The sequence below is a fragment of the Prunus dulcis genome, chromosome 3 (genome assembly GCF_902201215.1).
Source record: "Prunus dulcis chromosome 3, ALMONDv2, whole genome shotgun sequence".
NCBI lineage: Eukaryota > Viridiplantae > Streptophyta > Magnoliopsida > Rosales > Rosaceae > Prunus > Prunus dulcis.
This window is the reverse complement of record NC_047652.1, coordinates 20591973-20617414: the sequence shown is the minus strand read 5'-3', so window position 1 is coordinate 20617414 and position 25442 is coordinate 20591973. Positions and strand designations below refer to the sequence as shown.

At 33.7% G+C, this 25442-nt stretch overlaps 8 protein-coding genes and 1 long non-coding RNA gene across 9 annotated transcripts; 1 reads left to right on the top strand and 8 right to left on the bottom strand.

Moving 5' to 3' along the window:
- The first annotated feature begins 4357 nt into the window (after positions 1-4357).
- Positions 4358-10366, top strand: LOC117621429. The gene is made up of 2 exons (XR_004584917.1): positions 4358-4452; positions 10111-10366. It is a non-coding gene; the product is annotated as an uncharacterized LOC117621429 (long non-coding RNA).
- LOC117621428 (stress-induced protein KIN2-like) lies at positions 9384-10098 on the bottom strand. The gene is made up of 2 exons (XM_034351897.1): positions 9940-10098; positions 9384-9827 (listed from the first exon to the last, which is right to left on the bottom strand). The coding sequence occupies exons 1-2, from the start codon at positions 9997-9999 to the stop codon at positions 9681-9683; spliced, it is 207 nt and encodes a 68-aa protein (XP_034207788.1). The 5' UTR covers positions 10000-10098; the 3' UTR covers positions 9384-9680.
- Positions 10367-11582: 1216 nt separating the features above from the next.
- LOC117622795 (stress-induced protein KIN2-like) lies at positions 11583-12204 on the bottom strand. The gene is made up of 2 exons (XM_034353567.1): positions 12082-12204; positions 11583-11944 (listed from the first exon to the last, which is right to left on the bottom strand). The coding sequence occupies exons 1-2, from the start codon at positions 12139-12141 to the stop codon at positions 11801-11803; spliced, it is 204 nt and encodes a 67-aa protein (XP_034209458.1). The 5' UTR covers positions 12142-12204; the 3' UTR covers positions 11583-11800.
- A 1146-nt stretch (positions 12205-13350) lies between these two features.
- Positions 13351-14005, bottom strand: LOC117623421 (late embryogenesis abundant protein 14-like). Its single transcript, XM_034354396.1, has 2 exons — positions 13883-14005; positions 13351-13771 (listed from the first exon to the last, which is right to left on the bottom strand). The coding sequence occupies exons 1-2, from the start codon at positions 13940-13942 to the stop codon at positions 13628-13630; spliced, it is 204 nt and encodes a 67-aa protein (XP_034210287.1). The 5' UTR covers positions 13943-14005; the 3' UTR covers positions 13351-13627.
- Positions 14006-14189: 184 nt separating this feature from the next.
- On the bottom strand, positions 14190-14836 carry LOC117623422 (stress-induced protein KIN2-like). The gene is made up of 2 exons (XM_034354397.1): positions 14713-14836; positions 14190-14609 (listed from the first exon to the last, which is right to left on the bottom strand). Exons 1-2 carry the CDS (start codon positions 14770-14772, stop codon positions 14466-14468), a joined length of 204 nt encoding a protein of 67 aa, XP_034210288.1. The 5' UTR covers positions 14773-14836; the 3' UTR covers positions 14190-14465.
- A 1224-nt stretch (positions 14837-16060) lies between these two features.
- Positions 16061-16640, bottom strand: LOC117623424 (late embryogenesis abundant protein 14-like). The gene is made up of 2 exons (XM_034354398.1): positions 16514-16640; positions 16061-16402 (listed from the first exon to the last, which is right to left on the bottom strand). The coding sequence occupies exons 1-2, from the start codon at positions 16571-16573 to the stop codon at positions 16259-16261; spliced, it is 204 nt and encodes a 67-aa protein (XP_034210289.1). The 5' UTR covers positions 16574-16640; the 3' UTR covers positions 16061-16258.
- A 2166-nt stretch (positions 16641-18806) lies between these two features.
- LOC117623425 (stress-induced protein KIN2-like) lies at positions 18807-19374 on the bottom strand. The gene is made up of 2 exons (XM_034354399.1): positions 19242-19374; positions 18807-19130 (listed from the first exon to the last, which is right to left on the bottom strand). The coding sequence occupies exons 1-2, from the start codon at positions 19299-19301 to the stop codon at positions 18987-18989; spliced, it is 204 nt and encodes a 67-aa protein (XP_034210290.1). The 5' UTR covers positions 19302-19374; the 3' UTR covers positions 18807-18986.
- A 1134-nt stretch (positions 19375-20508) lies between these two features.
- On the bottom strand, positions 20509-21142 carry LOC117622431 (stress-induced protein KIN2-like). Its single transcript, XM_034353100.1, has 2 exons — positions 21010-21142; positions 20509-20898 (listed from the first exon to the last, which is right to left on the bottom strand). Exons 1-2 carry the CDS (start codon positions 21067-21069, stop codon positions 20755-20757), a joined length of 204 nt encoding a protein of 67 aa, XP_034208991.1. The 5' UTR covers positions 21070-21142; the 3' UTR covers positions 20509-20754.
- Positions 21143-22868: 1726 nt separating this feature from the next.
- LOC117622432 (stress-induced protein KIN2-like) lies at positions 22869-23511 on the bottom strand. Its single transcript, XM_034353101.1, has 2 exons — positions 23389-23511; positions 22869-23252 (listed from the first exon to the last, which is right to left on the bottom strand). The coding sequence occupies exons 1-2, from the start codon at positions 23446-23448 to the stop codon at positions 23109-23111; spliced, it is 204 nt and encodes a 67-aa protein (XP_034208992.1). The 5' UTR covers positions 23449-23511; the 3' UTR covers positions 22869-23108.
- Positions 23512-25442: the final 1931 nt, after the last annotated feature.

Here is a 25442-nt window from a genome sequence, read left to right as displayed (position 1 = left end):
CAAAACCTTCATGGTGAGCAAAAGTCGAGCCATTTGAAGAGAGCCCAAGAANAAGTGAAAACCAAGTTGGCACACCATTGTTAGCACGAACTGAATCTCTCAGAGCTACTTTACAACCTTGGTGGCCAAAACGACGCTCCTCGCTCCTCCCCTGACCCTGAGTCTAGGCTCACTGAACCACTGGATACATTTCTGTATAATCGAAGAAATTGACGCTGGACAGGAAAGCTTGGTCGAGGAGGCCAAACAACTCCGGAAACGTGTTTTGCTCACCGAAAGTCATCGTCTTTGCGACGAATGAATTGATATTTGAGGATGAGAGGGGGGCCAAAGTATCAGACTCAGAGTCGGTAAGATTGGGGGTGAGGTTGAAGAGAGGCACCGCCATTGCTTCGCCGGAGAAGCTCTTTTGAGTTTGTCAACCGTGAGTGGAACGGGAAGGAGAAAAATCAAAGTATCTGCTATATCGGCACAAGTTTGGTGGATTTTCAGGAGTTGGATAAGATAAAAACATAACCGAGTTACTATCTATGTGTTCGAAAAATCGTCCAACAAATAAAAAATAAAAAAATTGGGTCCCTTTTTTTTTTTTTTTTGCCTGACTTTAAATAAAACCTAGCCAGAGGAAGAGTGAGATTTAGAGGCCTAGCTTTTCATTTCAAGTATTTTTCTTGGTATTAACTTTTTCCCATGTTTTATATCAATTATGATTTTTTATAATTTATATATCGTTTTTTTTTTTTGCATGATTTTGGTATAAATTTATAATTTATAATACAAAATAATTATTTTTATTAAAAAAAGCCTAAGCCCGATTACTATTCTAGCCACTAGGCCCTTGCCTAGCGATTTTTCGAACATTGCTATCTACATCTATAAAATTCCTCATTGCACCACATAATTGATACAAAATATTTATTTACTAAAAACCACCCTCAAATCAAATTATTTTTACATTGACAACTACTTCCTGCTGAGAATTGATACAAATATTTATTTACTAGCATTACCATTTCCCCTTATTATTTTTTATCAAATAAACAATCTTTATTACTTCTTCAGAAACAATCAAAATAACATTCAAGAAACAACAAGAAAAATTGGAGACAGGAGGTGTACCTTGGGTGACCTCATAAAACCTTGCTTTGAAAACTCCAGTAGAGGAAAATTTGGTCAAAGAAAAAGAGTACCACACACCTCCCTCAAAAACACTAAGCATCTTCTCTATTTACCACCAGCGTAAACTAGTCCAAAATAATCACCGCCGTTCACGTTAGTCGAAGGAGGGAATGAATGCAGAAATAAATGATTTTTCATTTTGGGAAATTGGGTGAGATAAGTTATAAGTTGTTGATATCCTACCATAAGTCCAATCCAATCTAATCCTAGAAACCATAAGCGAGTTGTACAGTTAGAAGAATGAAACGGTTTGCACTCCTATCTACCGTTGATGCACAAATTAAAATAAGAGAATATTACCCGAAAAATACAATAGGTAGCTTGGAACGATTCTTTGGATGAGTCGTGTACTAAGTCGCTTTTTTTAAGACGTTTCATGACTCTACCCAATTTGTGCAAATAATTTAGAAAAAGCTACTACATCCCTAGGTTGCTCAGAAATCTCAATACACAAAGTAAAAGAAAGAGAGAATTTCATAGGGATGAGGAGGAAGAAGGTTGTGGCTTTTCTTTCTCTTTTCTTTTTCAAGCTATAGCTAATATATATAATGTACCACCAAGAAAGACATTAATGGACTTAAAACCAGCATAAAGCAGTTAAGAAAAATCTGTCATATTAATGGAAATTTCACTCCCACTAATAAAGGTAATTTAATGTAATTATTGATTAATTTATTTTAAAATAAACATACCAAATTCAACAATCCCCACTTATTAATTTTAAAAAATAAGTTCATTGAGCAACATATCATAAGATTGTGCATAAGTAAAGGTGTTTTTCAACTTGAACCTCTACGTAGTGACAGAACTCTAGAATATACAAGAGTAACGTATAGTTCTGAACTCTTTCTCTAACAACACCACACAGCCCTACTATGGTGAAGTTCAAAGGCAAGCACGGCCATATGCTTATATCCCGGTATAGTGAATCCTTTTAAAAATCTCCCTCAAATTTTCATAGAAAGCGGCCTCACGTCCACATTCACATAGGTGATCATCAAGGATATGTAGCTAGATATCCCACTTAATATGTAGTATAGATCTCATTAAGAGTTAAACTCAACCTTGTATCACTACATGACTTGTTATTACCCGTTGAACCTTTTTCTTGGGATTTCCAATTTGTAGGTTGGGTTACCATCACATATGACTTAACTTTCCCGGGTTTTAGTTCCATTCCTTTTGAGGTTTTCCAAACCTTTTCTCATGGTAGTCTTTTCGTCAAAGGATCAGTTAAATTCTCATTACATCGTAATCCACTATATTACAGTGGATAAGAACAGCTGGTATCGATCTCTCCCACAAGGGGGTAAATGTCAATAAGTTTCTCAACCAACTTGCTTTCACTATCCATTGCTAGAGCTATCATCTGAATCCATTGCTGACTGAGCTAGAATAGTATGTTTCTAAGACTTCCAGTAGCCTTTGAATCTTCTGACAGGGTATTCCAATGAGCATTGTTATATCCTTCTAAGATAACGGCAAACTTCTAATAGTGTAATTCAAGGCTCATCGTCTTTTTAAGGTACCGCATGACCCTCAGTAGCATACCAATACTCCAAACTAGATCCACTTGTAAACTTGCACGTCCATTAGAAATATTTGCTAGAACATTGCAGACAAATGATCAGTAAATTTCATCTCAATATCATTGGAGATCACATGTGCATCACTATATATTAAAGTATAACAGAAATCCGATATATATCAATTCATATATATAATCAAATATATATATATATATACCTCCCAAATATCGGTATTCATTAAAATATATCAATTCTTTGAGTGCACCTGCTGAAGCTTCTTTTATTGTGCGCTTCAAGTGGCTACATGGCATATCCAAATCGTAATTGTATCTTCTCAATCCTCAAAGAAACCTGTTAATACCAAGAATGTCACTAGTCACACTCACTTTCATATCAAAATAATGTTGTATGATATAAGCAAAATCTACTATTAAGATATATTGGCGTATTTGCCAAAATAAAGTACTCACTTATTAATTAGATAGGTCATTAAATGAACATAACGAACCTCCACATTTTCAAGTATGTCAGATTAAACTTAACAGTCTCCATTTGGGTTTCTGAAGTTGCAAAGTAAAGGGATCTTAAAGCAATAACCCCCGAATTCTCAACCCCGGCTAGTTAAGGAAATTCTCAACCTTTACAAAATAAGAAAAGTCATGAAGTATATTAAAATGGTACTCACAAAGTATTTTTAAATTTCATAGCATATGCCCAATCAAAACTCATCTTGATAACCATGACAAATATAATAATGAAATCATCAGTCTCAATCTCTTGGACTACATGGGTCTAAGAGATTTGTGCATTCAACGGTTCACTTACTCTTACACTCATTTTAAGAAACTTTTTTGAACCATTAGATTAATATCCAACGATAGATGACCACAATCTCTTGGACTCCTGTGGTCCAAGAGATCGGGACTGATGAAATCATAACCTGATAGGTTAATCATGCTTCAAAGGATTTAAGGGTCAAAACCCTTACACCAAAATTCAAAATTAAATGCCACTTATAGTTATATAATTTATCATTTTATTTGAGTCTTCTTCAAAAAGGTTTCACAATTAATGTACACTTCATTCAATGTAGTTTCTGTGAAGACCCGTATTTTAAATATATATATATATATATATATTTTAAAAATTAAATAGTTTTCTATTTTATTTTATAAATTATAGATACATATATATATATATATATATCTCTTCCTATCTTATAATTATAATTATTTTAACTTGAAAACGTGGCATTAGTCTTTATAGTGAAATGGATACATTCAACTACATGTGAAAATTAACATGAGCTGGAGTTAGTAAGGATGAGGTGTTAGAATTATCCTTTGATTAGCAAGAGGTAGCTTTAGATGGGAGTTGGCGTCAATTTCATGTCATTGTTTACCTTGAGCTGGAGCACATGCAAGTATCATTTATCTCTTAGGGTTGATGTGTCAATCTTCTAGTTACTTTATCTATTTTTGTGATAGGATTAATATTAGTTTATATTATATAAAGATAGCTTCCATGCATATCTCATTTCTTAGCTGCCAAACAATTAGTCAATGAGATCTTTGTTGTTGCCGACTTATGCTAGTATAAATAGGGCCTTCTAGAATTGAAATAAAAGTAAGAAGCAAGAAAGAAATGAGAGAGGAAGTAAAAGAGAAAAAGAGAGAGAGATGATCAAATTTTTGGAGGAGATAGCGTGTGTTTTCTTAAATTTTGAGCTAGCTTTGGAATCGAGGTAGGAATTTCTTGAGGATCTTTACAAGAATTGATTTAATTAAATTTCGTGAATATTATATTATAGCTTGATATTATAATGTTCTTGATATTGGATGTTTACGTGTTACTAATTATTTGATTAATGTTGACATATTCATACATTACTAGTGATGGTTGGAATTCTTGGGTTGAGAAAATATTAATGAAAAAGAGGGTAATGGAAATGATCTTTTGTATAGTTGAGTCTAACTCTTGGTAGGTAACAGATCTCAGAGATCCCATCGTACACATAATTTTTATTGGATGATGTAGAGCTGGTGACAGTAAATTAGACAATATAGGTGACTTTTTCAATATGCATGTGTATCCAATATAGGTGGCCGACAACATAAAGAAGGCACATGCTAATTAAAACTCACTGAAATATTGTATGATTGTACATTTACAGATGTGATGGAGAAGTTCTCTATAAAAAAAAATTGTAATGGAAGCACCGGAGCAGCATATTAGCGAAACTACAAAACAATAAACTCTTGTAAGTAAATAATATGAAAGATTAAAAAAAAAATTAACGAAATAAATCTGAATATAAAATATATATTTGATTGGAGAGTGGTGGGATCCTACTCTAAGGTATAAACATGAAAATTAGGTCCAAATCCCTGGCAATTCGCTCTGTCTTAGTCTTCCTTGGTTCCAAGTTGGTTAAAAATGTTCTATACCTCTAGGTTCATTATTTATGGGAAAAGTGTATTACTAGAACTTGAGTCCCCACAATTTCTTAATTTAAATGAGAATTTATCTTCTTCTTTTTTAAAACAGTATCATTAGATTCAATTACAACATGGTTCTTTAAGTCAGAGAATCTATAAGCCTTATTATTAACATCCTTGGCAAATAAAAACGTCTTAAAATTGTTGATGCACAAATTAAAATAAGAAAATAATATTATATGAAAAATACAATATGGAGCTTGGAACAATTCTTAGGATGAGTTGCGTATATACGTCGATCTCTTTAAGACGTTTCGCGACTCTGCGCCAATTTGTGTAAATAGTTTAGAAAAGGTAACAAATACCTTTTTGACTATGTTGCTTAGAAATCTCAATACATAAAGTAAAAGAAGGAGAGAATTTCATAGGGATGAAGAGGAAGAAGGCTGTGGCTTTTCTATCTCTTTTCTTTTTCAAGCTATAGCTAATAATATATATACATAATTTACCACCAAGAAAGACGTTAATGGACTTAAAACCAGCATAAAGCAGTTGAGTCATATTAATGGAAATTTAACTCCCACCAATAAAGGTAATTTAATGTAATTATTGATTAATTTATTTTAAAATAAACATACCAAATTCATTTACAGATGACAGCAGCCGACATGCCCAAGCTCCACCCACTTGGGCTTGTTTGTTCCTAACCACATATTTTCAGCCGAGATACTAATCTAGACGCAGTGCAGTCCTCTTAGAGCAACTCCACCCGTTTGCCCTTAGCCATGGCAAGGGTGGAGCTAGGGCGAGCACTATTCACGTGAATAGTGCTTGCCCTTGCAAATAGTAAATTGTGTCTCCACCCGTTGCCCTTAGCCATGGCAATTACTATTCATTTTTTTGTTTTTTTCTCCTATTTTTTAATGAAAATAATTAATTTGGGTAATATTTTCAGATAAGATTTTCGGATTCCTACGTGTCAAGACTATTCATAATCAGATAAAATTTTTGGATAAGATATTTGGATTCAAATTTCGGATTAATTTCAAAGTTCAAATTTCAGATAAATATTTGGGTTCAAATTTCGAATTAATTTCAAAATTCAAATTTAAGATAAATTTGGGTTTAAATTTCGGATGAATTTCAAAATTCAAATTTCAGATAAATTTGGGTTCAAATTTCAAATAAATTTGGGTTCAAATTTCGGATGAATTTCAAAAGTTGAATTTCATACAAATTAGGGTTCAAATTTCGGATGAATTTCAAATTTCAGATAAGATTTCATCCAATAAAATCAAGCCACGTGGCATGTCTATCTTGCCAAATTTTTCTATAAAACCAGAGTCCCAGCTCATACCTCTCACACCACATCTTTCTATATTTTCATTTCTGAGAGTTTATAATTCATACTTCATTCATTCTGAATGGAAGAATTTAGGAGATGTTTGGAAAGACAAGAGAGAGAAAGAAGAGAGAGAAACCGTAGAGCAGATGAAGTCCACATATGAAAAAATTTCATCTCATTGCCGGACACGGGACAATGACAAATTTGGAGCCAAACCTCACACAAGGAAACATCTTCCATGGTGCTCCAAGCCCTCCGGTTTCGATAGAAGAAGCCATAAAAATATGAAATCAAAATGATAGATGAAAAAGAGGAAAATGTTGTGTAAAAAGAGTGAATTATAGTAGAAGTATAATGAAATGTAAGAGTATTGGTGTTGAAAGTGAAGGGTATTGATAGGTATTTATAGAAAAAAAATATCAGAATTTTTTAGAATTTTTTAGAATTTTTTTCATATTTTTTTCAGATTTTTTTCAGATTTTTTTCACCCAAAAAAGCCTCAGCCGTTGGATTGAGAGGAGAAGCAGATCGAAAGGCAGCGAGCGCGACACGTGGCAGCCTACCGTTGGCGCTGGCGTCGCGCTGACGTCAGCGCGCGCCAGTTCAAATTTTTTTACCGTTGGCGCGTGCATTGCACGCGCCAACGGTAAAAAAATTTGAACTGGCCAGGGCTGACGTCAGCGTGACGCGTGCGCTGACGTCAGCAAACTCGTTTTGGACCTGGGGCTGGTTTGGACTTTGGGCTGGCCCGAGTTGGTGGGTCCCACACCACCCCCGGGCCTGGGCGCAACGCTGGAGCGCGAAATTTTTTTTGGCCCGCCCTCGCCTCGGGCTGGGCTGCACCGCTGGAGGTGCTCTTATGTGACGCATAATCGTCGTACAGGTGACCATCGTCTATTGCAAGGCATCAGGCGGCAGTTTTTCAGTCACGATTCTATCGTTGTCTAGTTGAATATATAGATGGGATTAAATCGAAGTAAAGGATGAAGATAATTCTAACACCAGCACATGAAAAAAGATTATGCTTCAATTAGGTGAGAACTACAATAGGCAGAGCCCACTTTCCTTGTTCAAAGGAGATAACATGAACAAAAACAAAAACCAAGTGTGAAAGTTAGGTCCAAAATCCTTGCTCTAAGGTATAAACATGAAAATTAGGTCCAAAATCCTTGGCAATTCGTTCTTTCTTACTCTTCCTTGGTTCTAAGTTGGTTAAAAATGTTCTATACCTCTAGATTCATGATTTATGGGAAAGATGTATTACTAGAACTTGAGTTCCCACAATTTCTCAATTTATATGAGAATTTCTCTTTTTAGAAAACAACGTCATTTAGATTCAAGTACAACATGGTTCTTTAGGTCATAGAATCTATAAGCCTTATTATTCACATCAATGGCAGATGAAAAGGTCTTTAAATTGTTGATGAACAAATTAAAATAAGAGAACAATATTACACGAAAAATTTAGTATGTAGCTTGGAACGATTTTTGGGATGAGTCGCGTACGAAGTCGTTCTCTTTCAGACGTTTCGCGGCTCTGCGCCCAATTTATGCAAGCAGTTTAGAAAAGGTAACAAACACCTTTCTAACTATGTTGCTTAGAAATCTCAATACATAAATTAAAAGAATGAGTCTTTCAATATAGGTCCAATTTTGAGTTTGCACTATAAATGCAGTCCACCTCTCTTTTGACGTAGAATTGGGTCCAGCAACTTAACAAGCCTACCAAGTACGCAAAACCTTGGCCACTGTTTTTAAAACATTTATACATATTGTCATTACCGTCAATTCTCTAAATTTTATTAATGATTGCAATCAATAAATTAATATCACATTTCTACAAGAGAGAGTAATTAATGTAAATGTATTGTTAGTATCATTAAAAAAAAATTATGTGTGAATTGCACCCAAATTTTATGATAAGAGGAAGAAGGCTGTGGCTTCTCTCTTTTCTTTTTCAAGCTATAGCTAACATATACACATAGTATACCACCAAGAAAGACGTTAATGGACACAAGCATAAAGCAGTTGAGTCATATTAATGGAAATTTAACTCCCACTAATAATAAAGGTAATTTAATGTAATTATGGATTAATTTATTTTAAAATAAACATACCAAATTCATTTACAGATGACAGCAGCCGACATGCTGAAGCTCCACCCACTTGGGCTTGTTTTGTTCCTAACCACACATTTTCAGCCGAGCTGCTGCTACATTCCTAACCACAACTTTGTGTTCTCCACTAGTTTTTATCGTATTATCAATCTAATAGTACCATCTTGGATATTTCATATGACAGTTCTGGCATATGTAGACTTTAGCTTGGTCGGCGATCTTATCTAGATTTTTCTAGATATTTCTCGACAAAAGTGCTTTAATTTTCAACAAATTATGGTACTTTAATTTCACGGAAGAAGGTCACAGAAATTTCTTTGATGTGGGAAAGCTACTTAGCTACATAGTCATGATATTGTTCTATAGTTAAGTAGCTAATCTTAGAGGGATGGGGCCGCTCTAACGGTGGCAAGGTTTTTATTTTTTCGTTTATAGTTGAGAAGGTTGAGAAGGTAGGCTACTTAGGTAGTCCGAGGAGAGGCTATCTAGGCAGTCCGACGAGAGAAGGTTGAGAAAGTAGGCTATCTAGGTAGTCCGACGACCACTACATCATTATGTGTAGAGATACTCACCTAATCATTTAGACATAGCTTAATTTTTTTACTTATTTTCATTCCGCATTATCAATAAAATTCTATCGGATGCAAAAGTAGCTTCTCTTAATTATGAGTTGTCGCACTTGCTTAATTAATTTATATCTTCTTCTTTTTATGTTTTTTATTTTCAGAAACTCTTAGGTCGGATTTTGCTCATCTGCATAAACAAAAGACCAATCTTGAACATATAGATGGGATTAAAAACAGCTTATGATTCAATTAGGTGAGAACTACAATAGGCAGAGCCCACTTGCCTTGTTCAAAGGAGATAAACATGAACAAAAAGAAAAAGAAAACAAAAACAAAAACTAAAACCAAGTGTGAACGAAAGTACACACCCAGATGATGAGAACTCCAGAGGACTTAGAGCTCCCTTGTTTAGAAGACAGAAATCAAAAGCAACTACTAGAAAGCTCCCAAAAAAAAAGAAAAAAAACTGCAAATGCTCATATTGAGATCATGATGAGCAGCTAGCTTCATTTTTTGTTCATGCCAGTGGCATTCTTGACTGCATCAGCAGCTCCTATAGCCGCGGCCTGCACATTCTGGCCTGCCGCTTGCATTGTTTCCTTGGCAGATTGGGCTGCATTGTTTGCCATATCCATCACCCCACTCGCCTTCTCCTGTTAAATGAAAAATTACATCAATCTCAATGCACATTCACGCATAAATTATGTAATATTCAACAACAAAAAATGCAGGAAAAAATGGAGAATAATAGGTGAAGAAAATTACCTCAGCTTGGCCCTTGGCCTCACCAGCGTGGTAGCTCACCTTCTCAGAGTTGGAAGCCATTTTCTTCTCGCTTTGTTTTCTTGGAAACTGGAGGAAAGCACTTGAAATTTAGATGTAGTTTTTATAACTCGAATTTGATTTGCTGATGATGAATATTTCACATTTGGGTAGGGTTTATATAGAATTTTCAACCAGCTGAATGCTCGACACGTGTGATGCCATGCGGAAGCTGTTCACACATTTCATGGCTTTGGACCATAACACGTGTCGCCTTGTAACTTGGGATGAGCCTTGCGGACCAGGACAAGGCTGTTGAGTCTTATCTTCATCGACAGTTGCTATTCTTAGGGTTCAGACAGTTTTGAATATGGAACCTACTTTTTTCAGCATTATGGAATTCTTATAATATTGGATTATATTTCCTTAATTACTACGCCTAAAATTACATTATCAATTAATTATAATTCGCAAGACTCACAAGATATTGTTATTTGATAGAAAGACCAAAACATCTTATGAGTAAATGCTAATAAACTTGTTGGGTTATCCTCCACATGAGTTAAAAGCGATATTGTCCCTAAGTTTATGGACAAGTATGCATTTTACTTTTAACCGCAAAAAATCTTACTTGTAATGAGTTTTATACGTTATCATGCACGCTATATTCTTTCACGTGCTTAGTTATTTGACCACTTACTATGAGAAAAATAATGCATACACCAACTCTTTCATGCACGTTACATTCTTTCACGTGCTTGGTTATGTGAATACTTATTACGAGAAAAATAGTGCATACACCAGCTCTATATAAATTTTTCTATTTGATAGTTTCCCCAAGTTCATTCACATTTTGTATTTTTGTGTTGGTTTGGTTCTCTTGAATCTCTGATTTTCGGAATTCTGTTTCTTAACCTGAGTGCATTTTATGGTGTGTTTACTAATTAGGAATTGAATTCCACCTATGGAGAATTCCTGTGTTTACTTCACATCAAAGAATTAAAAAGTAAGTGAGGCCCATATAAAATTAGGAATTGAATTCCTAATTTTGGAGAAACTCAATTCTTTGGTAGGAAGTGGTATTCTAATTCCTGGAGAACTAATCTATTAGGAATTCATCTTTGTTACCCATTATATCCTCAATTTTCAAAATATCAAATTTGCCATCTACTTTAACCAAACAACGAGGTCATTTTAGTAATTAGCACCACTATTATCTCAATTCCATATAATTTAGTAAACAATTTCAATAGAAATCCGAAATTCAATTCTCCTCAATCCATATGGTTTAGTAAAGAACTTCAATAAGAATCCGGAATCTAATTCTCCTCAATTCAATTGTTCCTAATCTAATTACGGATTAGTAAACATGTCATTAGTGTGTTTAGTAAACTTGTGGATATTTAAAAAAGCACTAAGGCACCCAAGCCCAAAACGATGTCTTTAGAAATAAAAGATGAAAAAGTCTCAAACCCAACGAATTGGGCCCCAATCTCAAGAGTCGTAATTGATATTATTCATCAATCTCTACATGAATAATTATTTTGGTTATATAGATCTCATGAGTTAATTCATCGTGGTCAAAAGATATTAGAATTCCTTTTTCCCTAAAATTTATGTCATTTACAAAATTTGACATACATAAATCCGAACACTGAAATTATTAATTATCATAAATGAAAATGATGGGGATCTAAATTCAATCATTTTAGAATTTTATGCAATTTTCAGTTCCTTCGTTCAAAAGAAGAGTAAGAAAGAAAAAAAAAATTACATAAAAGTCTATAAAACTCAAACAAAGTTTGTCATCATCTTAACTCTATAAAGTCATTAAAAGTCATGAAAATGATCATCATGAGCAGCTTCATTTGTTCATGCCAGTTGCATTCTTGACTGCATCAGCAGCTCCTTGAGCCTTCGCCTGCACATTCTGACCAACATCTTGCATTGTCTCCTTGGTAGATTGGGCTGCATTGTTAGCCTTATCCATCATCCCACTAGCCTTCTCCTGTTAAATCCAAAAGTATCCAATACAAAACACCCCACATCAATCTCAATGCACATTCACATATAATAATGTAATATTTAAAAGAAAGTAGAAGAAATAAGCAAAAACAAATGGAGAATTACACATGATCTAATTACCTGAGCTTGGCCCTTGGCCTCACCAGCGTGGTAGCTCATCTTCTGAGAGTTGTCAGCCATTTTCTTCTTGCTTTGTTTTCTTGAAAACACTTGAAATTCAAATGATGTTTTATACCTCAAATTTGGTTTGCTAATGATGAATATCTCACAATTGGGTATGGCTTATATACGATTTTAGACCAGTTGAACGCTCGACATGTGTGATGCCAGGCACACATTTCATCCTGGTCATGGTTTTGGACCATAACACGTGTCGCCCTATAACTTAGGGTGAGCCTTCTGACCAGGAAGGCTGTTGAGTCTTCCAAGTTGCTATTCTGAGGGTTTCTTAGACAGTTTTTTTGAATGGAAATTACTTTTTTCAGCATTATGAAATTCTTGTAATATTGGATTATATTATCAATTAATTACAATTCACAAGATTGTTCCATAAGCCACAAGATATTATTATTTGATTGAAAGGCCAGAACATCTAATTAATGAGTAAATGCTAATAAACTTGTTGGGTTAACCTCCACATGAGTTAAAAGCGATATTGTCCCAAAGTTTCTGGACAAGTATTTTATCTTTAACCACAAAAAATCTTACGTGTAACGAGTTTTATACATCATCATGCACGTTATATTCTTTCACGTGCTTAGTTATGTGACCACTTATTACGAGAAAAATAATGCATACACCAACTCTTTCATGCACGCTACATTCTTTCACGTGCTTAGTTATGTGAACACTTATTACGAGGAAAATAAGGCATACACCGGCTTTATATAAAATTTTCTACTTGATAGTTACCCCAAGTTCATTCACATTATGTATTTTTGTGCGTGTTTGGTTCTCTTGTATTTCTGATTTACGGAGTCTTGTTTCTTGACTTGAGTGCATTTTAATGTGTTTGGTCAACTGGTGGATATTTCAAAAAGCTCTAAGGCACCCAGGCCGAGAATGAGACCTTTAGAAATAAGAGATGAAATAGTCTCAAACCCAACGAATTCATAATTGATATTCATCAATCTCTACATGAATAATTATTTTGGTTATATAGATCTCATGGGTTAATTCATCATGATCAAAAGATAATATCAGAATTCGTTTTCTTTTGGTCATATACTACATACTTCTATTACCATACGTTAATTATTTAGCTAAAAGTTAAGAATTGAATAGTAGAATTTAATATTTTCATTGTTTGGCTACTTTAGCACGAAAGTCAAGCACTCAAGATTTCTGGGTTTACTTTCAATAAAAAGAGAAGTCATTTCACAATTTCTATTGAGTGAAGGAATTCGTTATTCCGTGAAACTTTATTTCTAAAATTCGATATACATAAATCCAAACACTAAAATTATTAATTGCCGTAACTTAAAATGATGGAGATCTAAATTCCATCATTTTGGAATTCTATGCAATTTTAAATTCCTTCTTTCAAAAGAAGGGTAAGAAAGAAAGAAAAAATTACATAAAAGTCTATAAAACTCAATGAAAGTTTGCCATCATCTTAACTCTACAAAGTCATTAAAAGTCATGAAAATGATCATCATGAGCAGCTTCATTTGTTCATGCCAGTGGCATTCTTGACTGCATCAGCAGCCCCTTGAGCCTTCGCCTGCACATTTTGACCAACATCTTGCATTGTCTCCTTGGTAGATTGGGCTGCATTGTTAGCCTTATCCATCATCCCACCGGCCTTCTCCTGTTAAATCCAAAATTATCCAATACAAAACATCCCACATTAATCTAAAAAAATCAAAAAAAAGAAGCAAAAATAAAATGGAAAATTACAATTTACAGGTGAGCTAATTACTTGAGCTTGACCCTTGGCCTCTCCAACATGGTAGCTCATCTTTTGAGAGTTGTCAGCCATTTTCTTCTTGCTTTGTTTTCTTGAAAACACTTGAAATTCAGATGAAGTTGTTATAACTCAAATTTAATTTGCTTTTGGTCATATACTACATACTTCTATTACCATACGTTAATTATTTAGCTAAAAGTTAAGAATTGAATAGTAGAATTTAATATTTTCATTGTTTGGCTACTTTAGCACGAAAGTCAAGCACTCAAGATTTCTGGGTTTACTTTCAATAAAAAGAGAAGTCATTTCACAATTTCTATTGAGTGAAGGAATTCGTTATTCCGTGAAACTTTATTTCTAAAATTCGATATACATAAATCCAAACACTAAAATTATTAATTGCCGTAACTTAAAATGATGGAGATCTAAATTCCATCATTTTAGAATTCTATGAAATTTTCAGTTCCTTCTTTCAAAAGAAGGGTAAGAAAGAAAAAAAAATTACATAAAAGTCTATAAAACTCAATGAAAGTTTGCCATCATCTTAACTCTATAAAGTCATTAAAAGTCATGAAAATGCTCATCATGAGCAGCTTCATTTGTTCATGCCAGTGGCATTCTTGACTGCATCAGCTGCTCCTTGAGCCTTTGCCTGCACATTTTGACCAACATCTTGCATTGTCTCCTTGGTAGATTGGGCTGCATTGTTAGCCTTATCCATCATCCCACCGGCCTTTTCCTGTTAAATCCAAAATTATCCAATACAAAACATCCCACTTTAATCTAAAAAAAAAAGAAGCAAAAACAAATGGAGAATTACAATTTACAGGTGAGCTAATTACCTGAGCTTGGCCCTTGGCCTCTCCAGCATGGTAACTCATCTTTTGAGAGTTGTCAGCCATTTTCTTCTTGCTTTGTTTTCTTGAAAACACTTGAAATTCAGATGAAGTTGTTATAACTCAAATTCGATTGGATGATGATGAATCTCTCACAATTAGGTATGGTTTATATACGATTTTAGACTAGATGAATGCTCGACATGTGTGATGTCATGCACACATTTCATCCTGGTCATGGTTTTGGACCATAACACGTGTCGCCCAATAACTTAGGGTGAGCCTTTTGACCAGGAAGGCTGTTGAGTCTTAAAAGTTGCTATTCTGAGGGTTTCTTATATAGTTTTGTGAATGGAAATTACTTTTTCAGCATTATGGAATTCTTGTAATATTGGATTATATTATCAATTAATTACAATTCACAAGACTGTTCCACAATCCACGAGATATTTTTATTTGATTGAAAGGCCAGAACATCTTATGAGTAAATGCTAATAAACTTGTTGGGTTATCCTCCACATGAGTTTAAAGCGATATTATCCTTCAGTTTATGGGCAAGTGTGCATTTTGTCTTTAACCGCAAAAAATCTTATGTGTAACGAGTTTTATACATCATCATGCACGCTATATTCTTTCCTGGGCTTAGTTATGTGACCACTTATTATGAGAAAAATAATGCATACACTAGCTCTTTTATGCACGCTGCATTCTTTCATGTGCTTAGTTATGTGAACACTTATTACGAGGAAAATAAGGCATACACCAGCTCTATATAAATTTTTCTACTTGATAGTTACTCCAAGTTCCTTCACATTCTGTATTTTTGTGTTAGTTTGGTTCTCTTGTATTTTTGATTTATGGAGTCTTGCTTCTTGTCTTGAGTGCATTTTAATGTGTTTGGTCAACTGGTGGATATTTCAAAAAGCCCTAAGGCACCCAGGCCCAGAATGAGACCTTTAGAAATCAGAGATGAAATAGTCTCAAACCCAATGAATTCATAATTGATATTCATCAATCTCTACATGAATAATTACTTTGGTTATATAGATCTCATGAGTTAATTCATCATGATCAAAAGATAATATTAGAATTCGTTTTCTTTTGGTCATACTACATACTGCTATTACCCTACGTTAATTATTTAGCTAAAAGTTAAGAATTGAAGAGTAGAATTTGATATTTCCATTGTTTGGCTACTTTAGCACGAAAGTTAAGCACTCAATATTTCCAAGTTTAATTTCATTCAAAAGAGACATCATTTTCACTATTGAGTGAAGGAATTCGTTTTATCCTGAAATTTCATTTTTCATTTGCAAAATTCGATATACATAAATTTGAACCCTAAAATTATTAATTGCCATAACTTAAAATGATGAAGATCTAAATTCCATTATTTTATAATTCTATGCAATTTTCAATTCCTTCTTTCAAAAGAAGGATAAGAAAGAAAAAAAAAATAGACATAAAAGTCTATAAAACTAAATGAAAGTCTGCCATCATCTTAACTCTATAAAGTCATTAAAAGTCATGAAAATAATCATCATGAGCAGCTTCATTTGTTCATGCCAGTGGCATTCTTGACTGCATCAGCAGCTCCTGGAGCCTTCGCCTGCACATTCTGACCAACATCTTGCATTGTCTCCTTGGTAGATTGGGCTGCATTGTTAGCCTTATCCATCATCCCACCGACCTTTTCCTGTTAAATCCAAAATTATCCAATACAAAACAACCCACTTTAATCTAAAAGAAAAAAAAAGAAAGAAGCAAAAACAAATGGAGAATTACAATTTACAGGTGAGCTAATTACCTGAGCTTGGCCCTTGGCCTCTCCAACATGGTAGCTCATCTTTTGAGAGTTGTCAGCCATTTTCTTCTTGCTTTGTTTTCTTGAAAACACTTGAAATTCCGATGAAGTTGTTATAACTCAAATTCGATTGGCTGATGATGAATCTCTCACAATTGGGTATGGTTTATATACGATTTTAGACTAGCTTAATGCTCGACATGTGTGATGTCATGCACACATTTCATCCTGGTCATGGTTTTGGACCATAACATGTGTCGCCCAATAACTTAGGGTGAGCCTTTTGACCAGGAAGGCTGTTGAGCCTTAAAAGTTGCTATTCTGAGGGTTTCTTAGACAGTTTTGTGGATGGAAATTATTTTTTTCAGCATTATGGAATTCTTGGAATATTGGATTATATTATCAATTAATTACAATTCACAAGACTATTCCACAATCCACGAGATATTTTTATTTGATTGAAAGGCCAGAACATCTTATGAGTAAATGCTAATAAACTTGTTGGGTTATCCTCCACATGAGTGAAAAGCGATATTATCCTTCAGTTTCTAGGAAATTGTGCATTTTGTCTTTAACACAAAAAATCTTACATGTAACGAGTTTTATACATCATCATGCATGCTATATTCTTTCCTATGCTTAGTTATGTGACCACTTATTATGAGAAAAATAATGCATACTCTAGCTCTTTCATACACGCTACATTCTTTCGTGTGCTTAGTTATGTGAACACTTATTATGATGAAAATAAGGCATACAAAAGCTCTATATAAATTTTTCTACTTGATAGTTACCCCAAGTTCCTTCACATTATGTATTTTTGTGTTAGTTTGGTTCTATTGTGTTTCTGATTTATGGAGTCTTGTTTCTTGAGTTGAGTGCATTTTAATGTGTTTGGTCCAAGGTCTAAAATATCGATGATATCGGAAATATCGGTAATCCAAAAATATGGAAATTTCGATGGAAATATCGGGATATTATCGATATCGATAAAAATTGAATAAAGATCACAGAAATTGTAAGAAAAACTTGGAAATTTTAATTGAAATTTTGGAGAATGTTTATTTAGTCAATTATCTATGAGTTTATCACAAAAAATTAGAAGGAAATGCATTGCATGATGGATTTAACTAATTTAAGTTGATTATACAGCAAGCGGGCAAACACTATGAGTGTAAAAAATATGTAATAATTAATGAAAAAAGATTAAATACACCGTAATCATTTATATATAATGATTTACTATAATATTTTACACTTTATACATTGCATGGTAAGATACATGAGTGACTTAGTACCACATAGAGTTCCTACGAGGTTCAAATTTTTCACTATCTTCATCATCTCTATGTGTAGAGTAAGTGTATTGTGAAGAGTAGTCATCAAATGATAAATCCCCAAAATAGTTTTGCATGTAATTGTTAACATACCACCCATATAAATATAAATATTTTAGCATATTATCACAAAAACATAAGTGATATGGTGTTTAAGGTGTTGGAGGAGTAAAATGGGAGGGGTTCATATCCCCTTTGTGCTTTTTTCTCCCCTTTTTCCCTTTTTTTTTTCCTTCACATCGATATTTTCGATATTTTAGCGATATTTTGACAATATATTGCTGAAATGTAAGCGAAATTATCGACATTGATATTTTCCGATATTATCGTCGATATTGTCGATATTTATACGATATGTACATGGATATGTTCCGAAATATCCGTGGTTCGAAAAAACCGAAATATCCTCGATATTTCCTCGATATTATCGATATTTCAGACTATGGTTTGGTCAACTGGTGGATATTTCAAAAAGCTCTAAGGCACCCAGGCCTAGAATGAGACCTTTAGAAATAAGAGATATATGAAATAGTCTCAAACCCAAAGACTTTTAGAAATAAGAGATGAAATAGTCTCAAACCCAACGAATTCATAATTGATATTCATCAATCTCTACATGAATAATTATTTTGGTTATATAGATCTCATGAGTTAATTCATCATAATCAAAAGATAATATTAGAATTCGTTTTCTTTTGGTCATACTACATACTTCTATTACCCATTAATTATTTACCTAAAAGTTAGGAATTGAAGTGTAGAATTTGATATTTCCATTGTTTGGCTACTTTAGCACGAAAGTTAAGCACTCAATATTTCTGAGTTTAATTTCATTCAAAATAGACATCATTTCACAATTTCTATTGAGTGAAGGAATTCGTTTTTCCATGAAATTTCATTTGCAAAATTCGATATACATAAATTCGAATCCTAAAATTATTAATTGCCATAACTGAAAATGATGAAGATCTAAATTCCATCATTTTAGAATTCTATGCAATTTTCAATTCCTTCTTTCAAAAGAAGGATAAGAAAGAAAAAAAAATTACATAAAAGTCTATAAAACTCAATGAAAGTTTGCCATCATCTTAACCCTATAAAGTCATTAAAAGTCATGAAAATGATCATCATGAGCAGCTTCATTTGTTCATGCCAGTGGCATTCTTGACTGTATCAGCAGCTCCTTGAGCCTTCGCCTGCACATTCTGACCAACATTTTGCATTGTCTCCTTGGTAGACTGGGCTGCATTGTTAGCCTTATCCATCATCCCACTGGCCTTCTCCTGTTAAATCCAAAATTATCCAATACAAAACATCCCACATCAATCTAAAAGAAAACAGAAGAAAGAAGCAAAAGCAAATTGAGAATTACAATTTACAGGTGAGCTAATTACCTGAGCTTGGCCTTTGGCCTCTCCAGCGTGGTAGCTCATCTTCTGAGAGTTGTCAGCCATTTTCTTCTTGCTTTGTTTTCTTGAAAACACTTGAAATTCAGATGAAGTTGTTATAACTCAAATTTGATTTGCTGATGATGAATATCTCACAATTGGGTATGGTTTATATACGATTTTAGACCAACTGAATGCTCGACATGTGTGATGTCATGCACACATTTCATCCTGGTCATGGTTTTGGGCCATAACACGTGTCGCCTATAACTTAGGGTGAGCCGTTTGACCAGGAAGGCTGTTGAGTCTTAAAAGTTGCTATTCTGAGGGTTTCTTGGACAGTTTTGTGAATGAAAATTACTTTTTTTAGCATTATGGAATTCTCGTAATATTGGATTAAATTATCAATTAATTACAATTCACAAGACTGTTCCATAATCCACAAGATATTATTATTTGATTGAAAGGCCAGAACATCTTATGTGTAAATGCCAATAAACTTGTTGGGTTATCCTCCACATGAGTTAAAAGCAATATTGTCCTTCAGTTTCTGGACAAGTGTTCATTTTATCTTTAACCTCAAAAAATCTTACGTGTAACGAGTTTTATACATCATCATGCACGCTATATTCTTTCACGTGCTTAGTTATGTGACCACTTATTGTGAGAAAAATAATGCATACACCAGCTCTTTCATGCACGCTACATTCTTTCACGTGCTTAGTTATGTGAACACTTATAACGAGGAAAATAATGCATACACTGGCTCTATAAAAAAATTTCTACTTGATAGTTACCCCAAGTTCATTTACATTATGTATTTTTGTGTTAGTTTGGTTCTCTTGACTTGAGTGTATTTTAATGTGTTTGGTCAACTTGGTGGATATTTCAAAAAGCCATAAGGCACCGAGGCCCAGAATGAGACCTTTAGAAATCTGAGGTGAAAAAGTCTCTAACCCAACGAATTCATAATTGATATTCATCAAATCTCTACATGAATAATTATTTTGTTTATATAGATCTCATGAGTTAGTTCATCGTGATCAAAAGATAATATTAGAATTCGTTTTCTTTTGGTCATACTACATACTGCTATTACCATACGTTAATTATTTAGCTAAAAGTTAAGAACTGAAGCATAGAATTTAATATTTTCATTGTTTGGCTACTTTAGCACGAAAGTTAAGCACTCAAGATTTTTGAGTTTAATTTCAATCAAAAGAGACATCATTCACAATTTCTATTGAGTGAAGGAATTTGTTTTTCCTTGAAATTTCATTTGCAAAATTCGACATACATAAATCCGAACACTGAAATTATTAATTTCCGTAACTTAAAATGATGGAGATCTAAATTCCATCATTTTAGAATTCTATGCAATTTTCAATTCCTTCTTTCAAAAGAAGGATAAGAAAGAAAAAAAAATTACATAAAAGTCTATAAAACTCAATGAAAGTTTGCCATCATCTTAACCCTATAAAGTCATTAAAAGTCATGAAAATGATCATCATGAGCAGCTTCATTTGTTCATGCCAGTGGCATTCTTGACTGCGTCAGCAGCTCCTTGAGCCTTCGCCTGCACATTCTGACCAACATCTTGCATTGTCTCCTTGGTAGACTGGGCTGCATTGTTAGCCTTATCCATCATCCCACCGGCCTTCTCCTGTTAAATCCAAAATTATCCAATACAAAACATCCCACATCAATCTAAAAGGAAACAGAAGAAAGAAGCAAAAGCAAATTGAGAATTACAATTTACAGGTGAGCTAATTACCTGAGCTTGGCCCTTGGCCTCTCCAGCGTGGTAGCTCATCTTCTGAGAGTTGTCAGCCATTTTCTTCTTGTTTTGTTTTCTTGAAAACACTTGAAATTCAGATGAAGTTGTTATAACTCAAATTTAATTTGCTGATGATGAATATCTCACAATTGGGTGGGGTTTATATAGGATTTTGGACCAGCTGAATGCTCAACACGTGTGATGCCATGCACACATTTCATCCTGGTCATGGTTTTACACCATATATAACACGTGTCGCCCTATAACTTGGGGTGAGCCTTTTGACTAGGAACGCTGTTGAGTCTTATCTTCATGTCGGCAATTGCTATTCTGAGGGTTTTGAGACAGTTATATATGTTGAGTCTTGTAATATTAGATTATATTATCAATTAATTACAATTCACAAGACTATGCCATAATCCATAAGATATTGTTATTTAATTGAAAGGCCAGAACATCTTATGAGTAAATTCTATAAAATTGTTGGGTTATCCTCGACATGAGTTAAAAGCGATATTGTCCTTCAGTTTTTTTTTTTTTTTTTTTTTACAAGTGCCTTTTACGTGTAACAAATTTTATACATCATCATGCACATTATATTCTTTCATGTGCTTAGTTATGTGACCGCTTATAACAATAAAAATAGTGCATATACCAGCTCTTTCATGCACACTACTTTCTTTCACGTGCTTAGTTATGTGACCACTTATTACAAGAAAAATAATGCATACACCAGCTCTATATGAGTTTTTCTACTTGAAAGGTATCCCAAGTTCATTCACATTATGTCTTTTTTTGTGTTGGTTTGATTATCTTGTATCTCTGATTTCTGGAGTCTTGTATCTTGACGTGAGTGCATTTAAATGTGTATGGTCAACTGGTGGATATTTCCAAACAAGACCTTTAGAAATCAGAGATGAAAGAGTCTCAAATCCAACGAATTGGGTCTCAATCTCACAAGTAAATATATTCAATTGTAACTTTTTAAATGTCATTAATGTTTGGTTGTATTAAAAAAAAGTTAATGACTTTTAATGACTTCGTTAAATGATTAAAAAAAATAAAATTATGGACTTTTGTGGGTAAAAAAGTCTGCTAACTCACTAAAGACTCCTAATGACTTTATGATATTAACTCTGTGAAGCTATAGGTTGTTGGCGAATGCTATTTGTGGTTCTGGCGTCCAAATTGAACCAACATCCTTCTTCTTCGTACCTTACCATTCCATTCATTTCTATCTTCTTTTTTCTTTTGCGAGATACAAGAGAGGTACTGCACTTCTTTTTTTTTTGGTTGGATGTTGGTCAGGCGATCTTTACATGTTTTAATTTAACTGCCTTTAAAGACCTTAGGGCAAAGGTGATACTTGGATCTCAACACGTTTGGTTATAATAGATATGTTACTAGTTTGAATAAACACTGCCATGATTAGAATTTATTTATGACGTCCTCTAGAACAACAAGGGGACCATGTTATCTTTGTTAGAAGAAACAATGCAATTACTTTGGCATTTTCATAATTGATTTTCATCAATCTCTACGTGAATAATTATTTTGGTTATATAGATCTCATGACTTAATTCATCATGATCAAACGATACTATTTAGAAGTCGATACTACTCTGTTACCCTCTATTTAGATGGACGAAAATAACTCGGGGTTTAGGTAAAAGTCAGGAATTGAAGAGTATGATTTGATATTTCCATTGTTTGGCAACTTAAGTACGAAACTTAAGCACTCAAAATTTCCGAGTTTAATTTCAACCAAAAGAAACGTTTCACCATTTCTATTGAGTGGAAGAAATTCGTTTTCCCTGAAATTTCTGTTTTTTGCAAAATTCGACATACATAAATTCGAACACCGAAATTATTAATTGACATAAATTAAACCAATTGAAATCTAAATTGTGTTATTTTAGAATTCTATGCAATTTTCAATTCCTTCATCGAAATGGAAGGTAAGAAAGAAAAACAAATTACATAAAAGTCTACAAAAATCAAAGTTCGACCAAAAAAAAAAAAAAAAAACTCAATCAAAGTTTTATCATCTATAAAGTCATTAAAAGTCATGAAAATGATTATCATCATGAGCAGATTCATTTGTTCATGCCAGTGGCATTCTTGACTGCATCAGCAGCTCCCTGAGCCTTGGCCTGCACATTCTGACCAGCATCTTGCATTGTCTCCTTGGTAGATTGGGCTGCATTGTTAGCCATATCCATCATCCCACTGGCCTTCTCCTGTTAAATCCAAAATTATCCAATACAAAACACCCCACATCAATCTCAATGCACATTCACATATAAATATAATATATTTAATGGAAACAGAATAAATAAGCAAAAACAAATGGAGAATAATAGGTGAGCTAATTACCTGAGCTTGGCCCTTGGCCTCTCCAGCGTGGTAGCTCATCTTCTGAGAGTTGTCAGCCATTTTCTTCTTGCTTTGTTTTCTTAAAAAAACGCTTGAAATTCAGATGAAGTTTTAATAATTCGAATTTGGTTTGCTAATGATGAATATCTCACAATTGGGTAGGGTTTTTATAGGACGTTGGGTCAACTGAATGCTCGACATGTGTGATGCCACGTGGAAGCCATTCACACATTTCATTCTGATCATGGTTTTGGGCCATAACACGTCTTGCCCTATAACTTGGGGTGAGCCTTTTGACCAGGATTCAGCATTGTGGAATTCCTGTATTTATTTGGATTATATTTCCGCAGTTGTCGTAGGCCTAAAAACCTTTAATTACAATCATAGTCCTCCCACATATATATAATCAACAGTTACATCACATACGCTTTTGAGCATAGACATTGATAAGTTGGGTTGAAGTTATTATATGATCAAAAGATACTGTCACCAAGATGTTGTTATCTGATCAAAAGGCCACAACATCGTATGAGTAAATGCTACATACTTTTTGGGTTCTCGTCAACATGAGTCTAAAAGCAACGTTGTCTCTCATTTTTGTGGACAAGTGGATTTTACATTCAAGCGAGGAAAATTTACATATAACATGTTCATATATATCTTGTATATAATCTATTCATGTGATTAGTTATGTGACTCTTTAATTTTTTTTTTATTTTTTATACAAGCGATAATCTACTATAAATTAGTCTAATTATGAAGGAGGGGACTCGAACTCGAGTGCGAGGGGTCGGGCTCAATGTCATAGCCAACTGGTCTAACTAGGCCTAATTTTCGGATGGAACGAATTGGAATTAGGGGATTCCAATTCCAATCCAAAAAATTTTAGAATGAAAGTTATTTTCAAATTCTATTCCAAAAAATTTGGAATTTTCAAAAGTTGTGGAAAATTTCGGAACAAATGCGAAATTTTAAATATTCTCAACCATTTGAAATGTTAAACTTAGCTCATACTTGAAACCTCACACCAAAATCTTGAAAATTTATTATATGCTAGTATTTAGATATTGTTATTCATTAAAGAACAATTTGTCTATGTCTATTTGGTCAATAAATAATGTTTAATTCAACATAATGTTTAATCAATTTTTTAAAGAATTTTTGGATTTTGGAATTTTCGGATGTCTGAATTGATTTGAACTTGCCAAAATCAAAAAAATTTCGAATATGAATCATTTGGAATCGAAATTTCTAATCCAACTTGTTTCCCTAAGTCTAACCCACATTTATATGTGACCACTTATTATAAGAGAAATAGTGCATACATACACCAACTGAGGGCGAGTTTTTCTTCTTTGATGACACCCAAGTTCACGTTCGGTCTTCTTACGTTGGTTTCCTTTTGCATCTCTGATTTTTTAAGGGTCCTGTATTTGGCCCTGAGTGCCTTTCGTACTGTTTCGCAAGATCAAATCATGGATATTTCAAAAAGCGAAGGCAGCCAAGCCCGAAAACGAAACCAGAGATTCTTAAACCCAAAGAATTGGGCCTCAGTCTAACGACTCAATATAAAACCAAGCCATTCATATTTGGGCTCTTTAGTTTTAACCCATAAAAAACTTAACTAATTTGGAAGAAAGATAATTAATTTTGCTTAATTAATATAAAACCAAAGCCCCCTAATTTTACCAAAAGGACATCCAACAACCCTAAAATTACTACATGTGCCATTGTGCTTAACTGTCAAATACAGTTTATTTAAGGGCTCTTTAGTTTTAACCCATAAAAAACTTAACTAATTTGGAAGAAAGATAATTAATTTTGCTTAATTAATATAAAACCAAAGCCACCTAATTTTACCAAAAGGACATCCAACAACCCTATAATAAACAGAAACTGCAATGCAGTTTCTGCAACAAAATCTGCTCAAAATCTAAAAACAAGCATTGAATGGCAGTCGAAAACGAATATCCACTCATTAAACAATTGTATAATTTTCATTAACTTCAAAAAAGAATCACAATATCCAATTAGAAGCTGTGTAGCCAATTACA

Bases quoted from the DNA above. Each gene is read 5' to 3' on its own strand.
- LOC117621428 (XM_034351897.1), bottom strand. From the start codon at position 9,999: ATGGCTTCCAACTCTGAGAAGGTGAGCTACCACGCTGGTGAGGCCAAG. The intron at 9,828-9,939 runs GTAATTTTCTTC...TTCATTTAACAG, and splicing joins AGGCCAAGGGCCAAGCTGAG to GAGAAGGCGAGTGGGGTGAT.
- LOC117622795 (XM_034353567.1), bottom strand. From the start codon at position 12,141: ATGGCTGACAACTCTCAGAAGATGAGCTACCACGCTGGTGAGGCCAAG. The intron at 11,945-12,081 runs GTAATTAGATCA...TGGATTTAACAG, and splicing joins AGGCCAAGGGCCAAGCTCAG to GAGAAGGCTAGTGGGATGAT.
- LOC117623421 (XM_034354396.1), bottom strand. From the start codon at position 13,942: ATGGCTGACAACTCTCAAAAGATGAGCTACCATGTTGGAGAGGCCAAG. The intron at 13,772-13,882 runs GTAATTAGCTCA...TGGATTTAACAG, and splicing joins AGGCCAAGGGTCAAGCTCAA to GAGAAGGCCGGTGGGATGAT.
- LOC117623422 (XM_034354397.1), bottom strand. From the start codon at position 14,772: ATGGCTGACAACTCTCAAAAGATGAGTTACCATGCTGGAGAGGCCAAG. The intron at 14,610-14,712 runs GTAATTAGCTCA...TGGATTTAACAG, and splicing joins AGGCCAAGGGCCAAGCTCAG to GAAAAGGCCGGTGGGATGAT.
- LOC117623424 (XM_034354398.1), bottom strand. From the start codon at position 16,573: ATGGCTGACAACTCTCAAAAGATGAGCTACCATGTTGGAGAGGCCAAG. The intron at 16,403-16,513 runs GTAATTAGCTCA...TGGATTTAACAG, and splicing joins AGGCCAAGGGCCAAGCTCAG to GAAAAGGTCGGTGGGATGAT.
- LOC117623425 (XM_034354399.1), bottom strand. From the start codon at position 19,301: ATGGCTGACAACTCTCAGAAGATGAGCTACCACGCTGGAGAGGCCAAA. The intron at 19,131-19,241 runs GTAATTAGCTCA...TGGATTTAACAG, and splicing joins AGGCCAAAGGCCAAGCTCAG to GAGAAGGCCAGTGGGATGAT.
- LOC117622431 (XM_034353100.1), bottom strand. From the start codon at position 21,069: ATGGCTGACAACTCTCAGAAGATGAGCTACCACGCTGGAGAGGCCAAG. The intron at 20,899-21,009 runs GTAATTAGCTCA...TGGATTTAACAG, and splicing joins AGGCCAAGGGCCAAGCTCAG to GAGAAGGCCGGTGGGATGAT.
- LOC117622432 (XM_034353101.1), bottom strand. From the start codon at position 23,448: ATGGCTGACAACTCTCAGAAGATGAGCTACCACGCTGGAGAGGCCAAG. The intron at 23,253-23,388 runs GTAATTAGCTCA...TGGATTTAACAG, and splicing joins AGGCCAAGGGCCAAGCTCAG to GAGAAGGCCAGTGGGATGAT.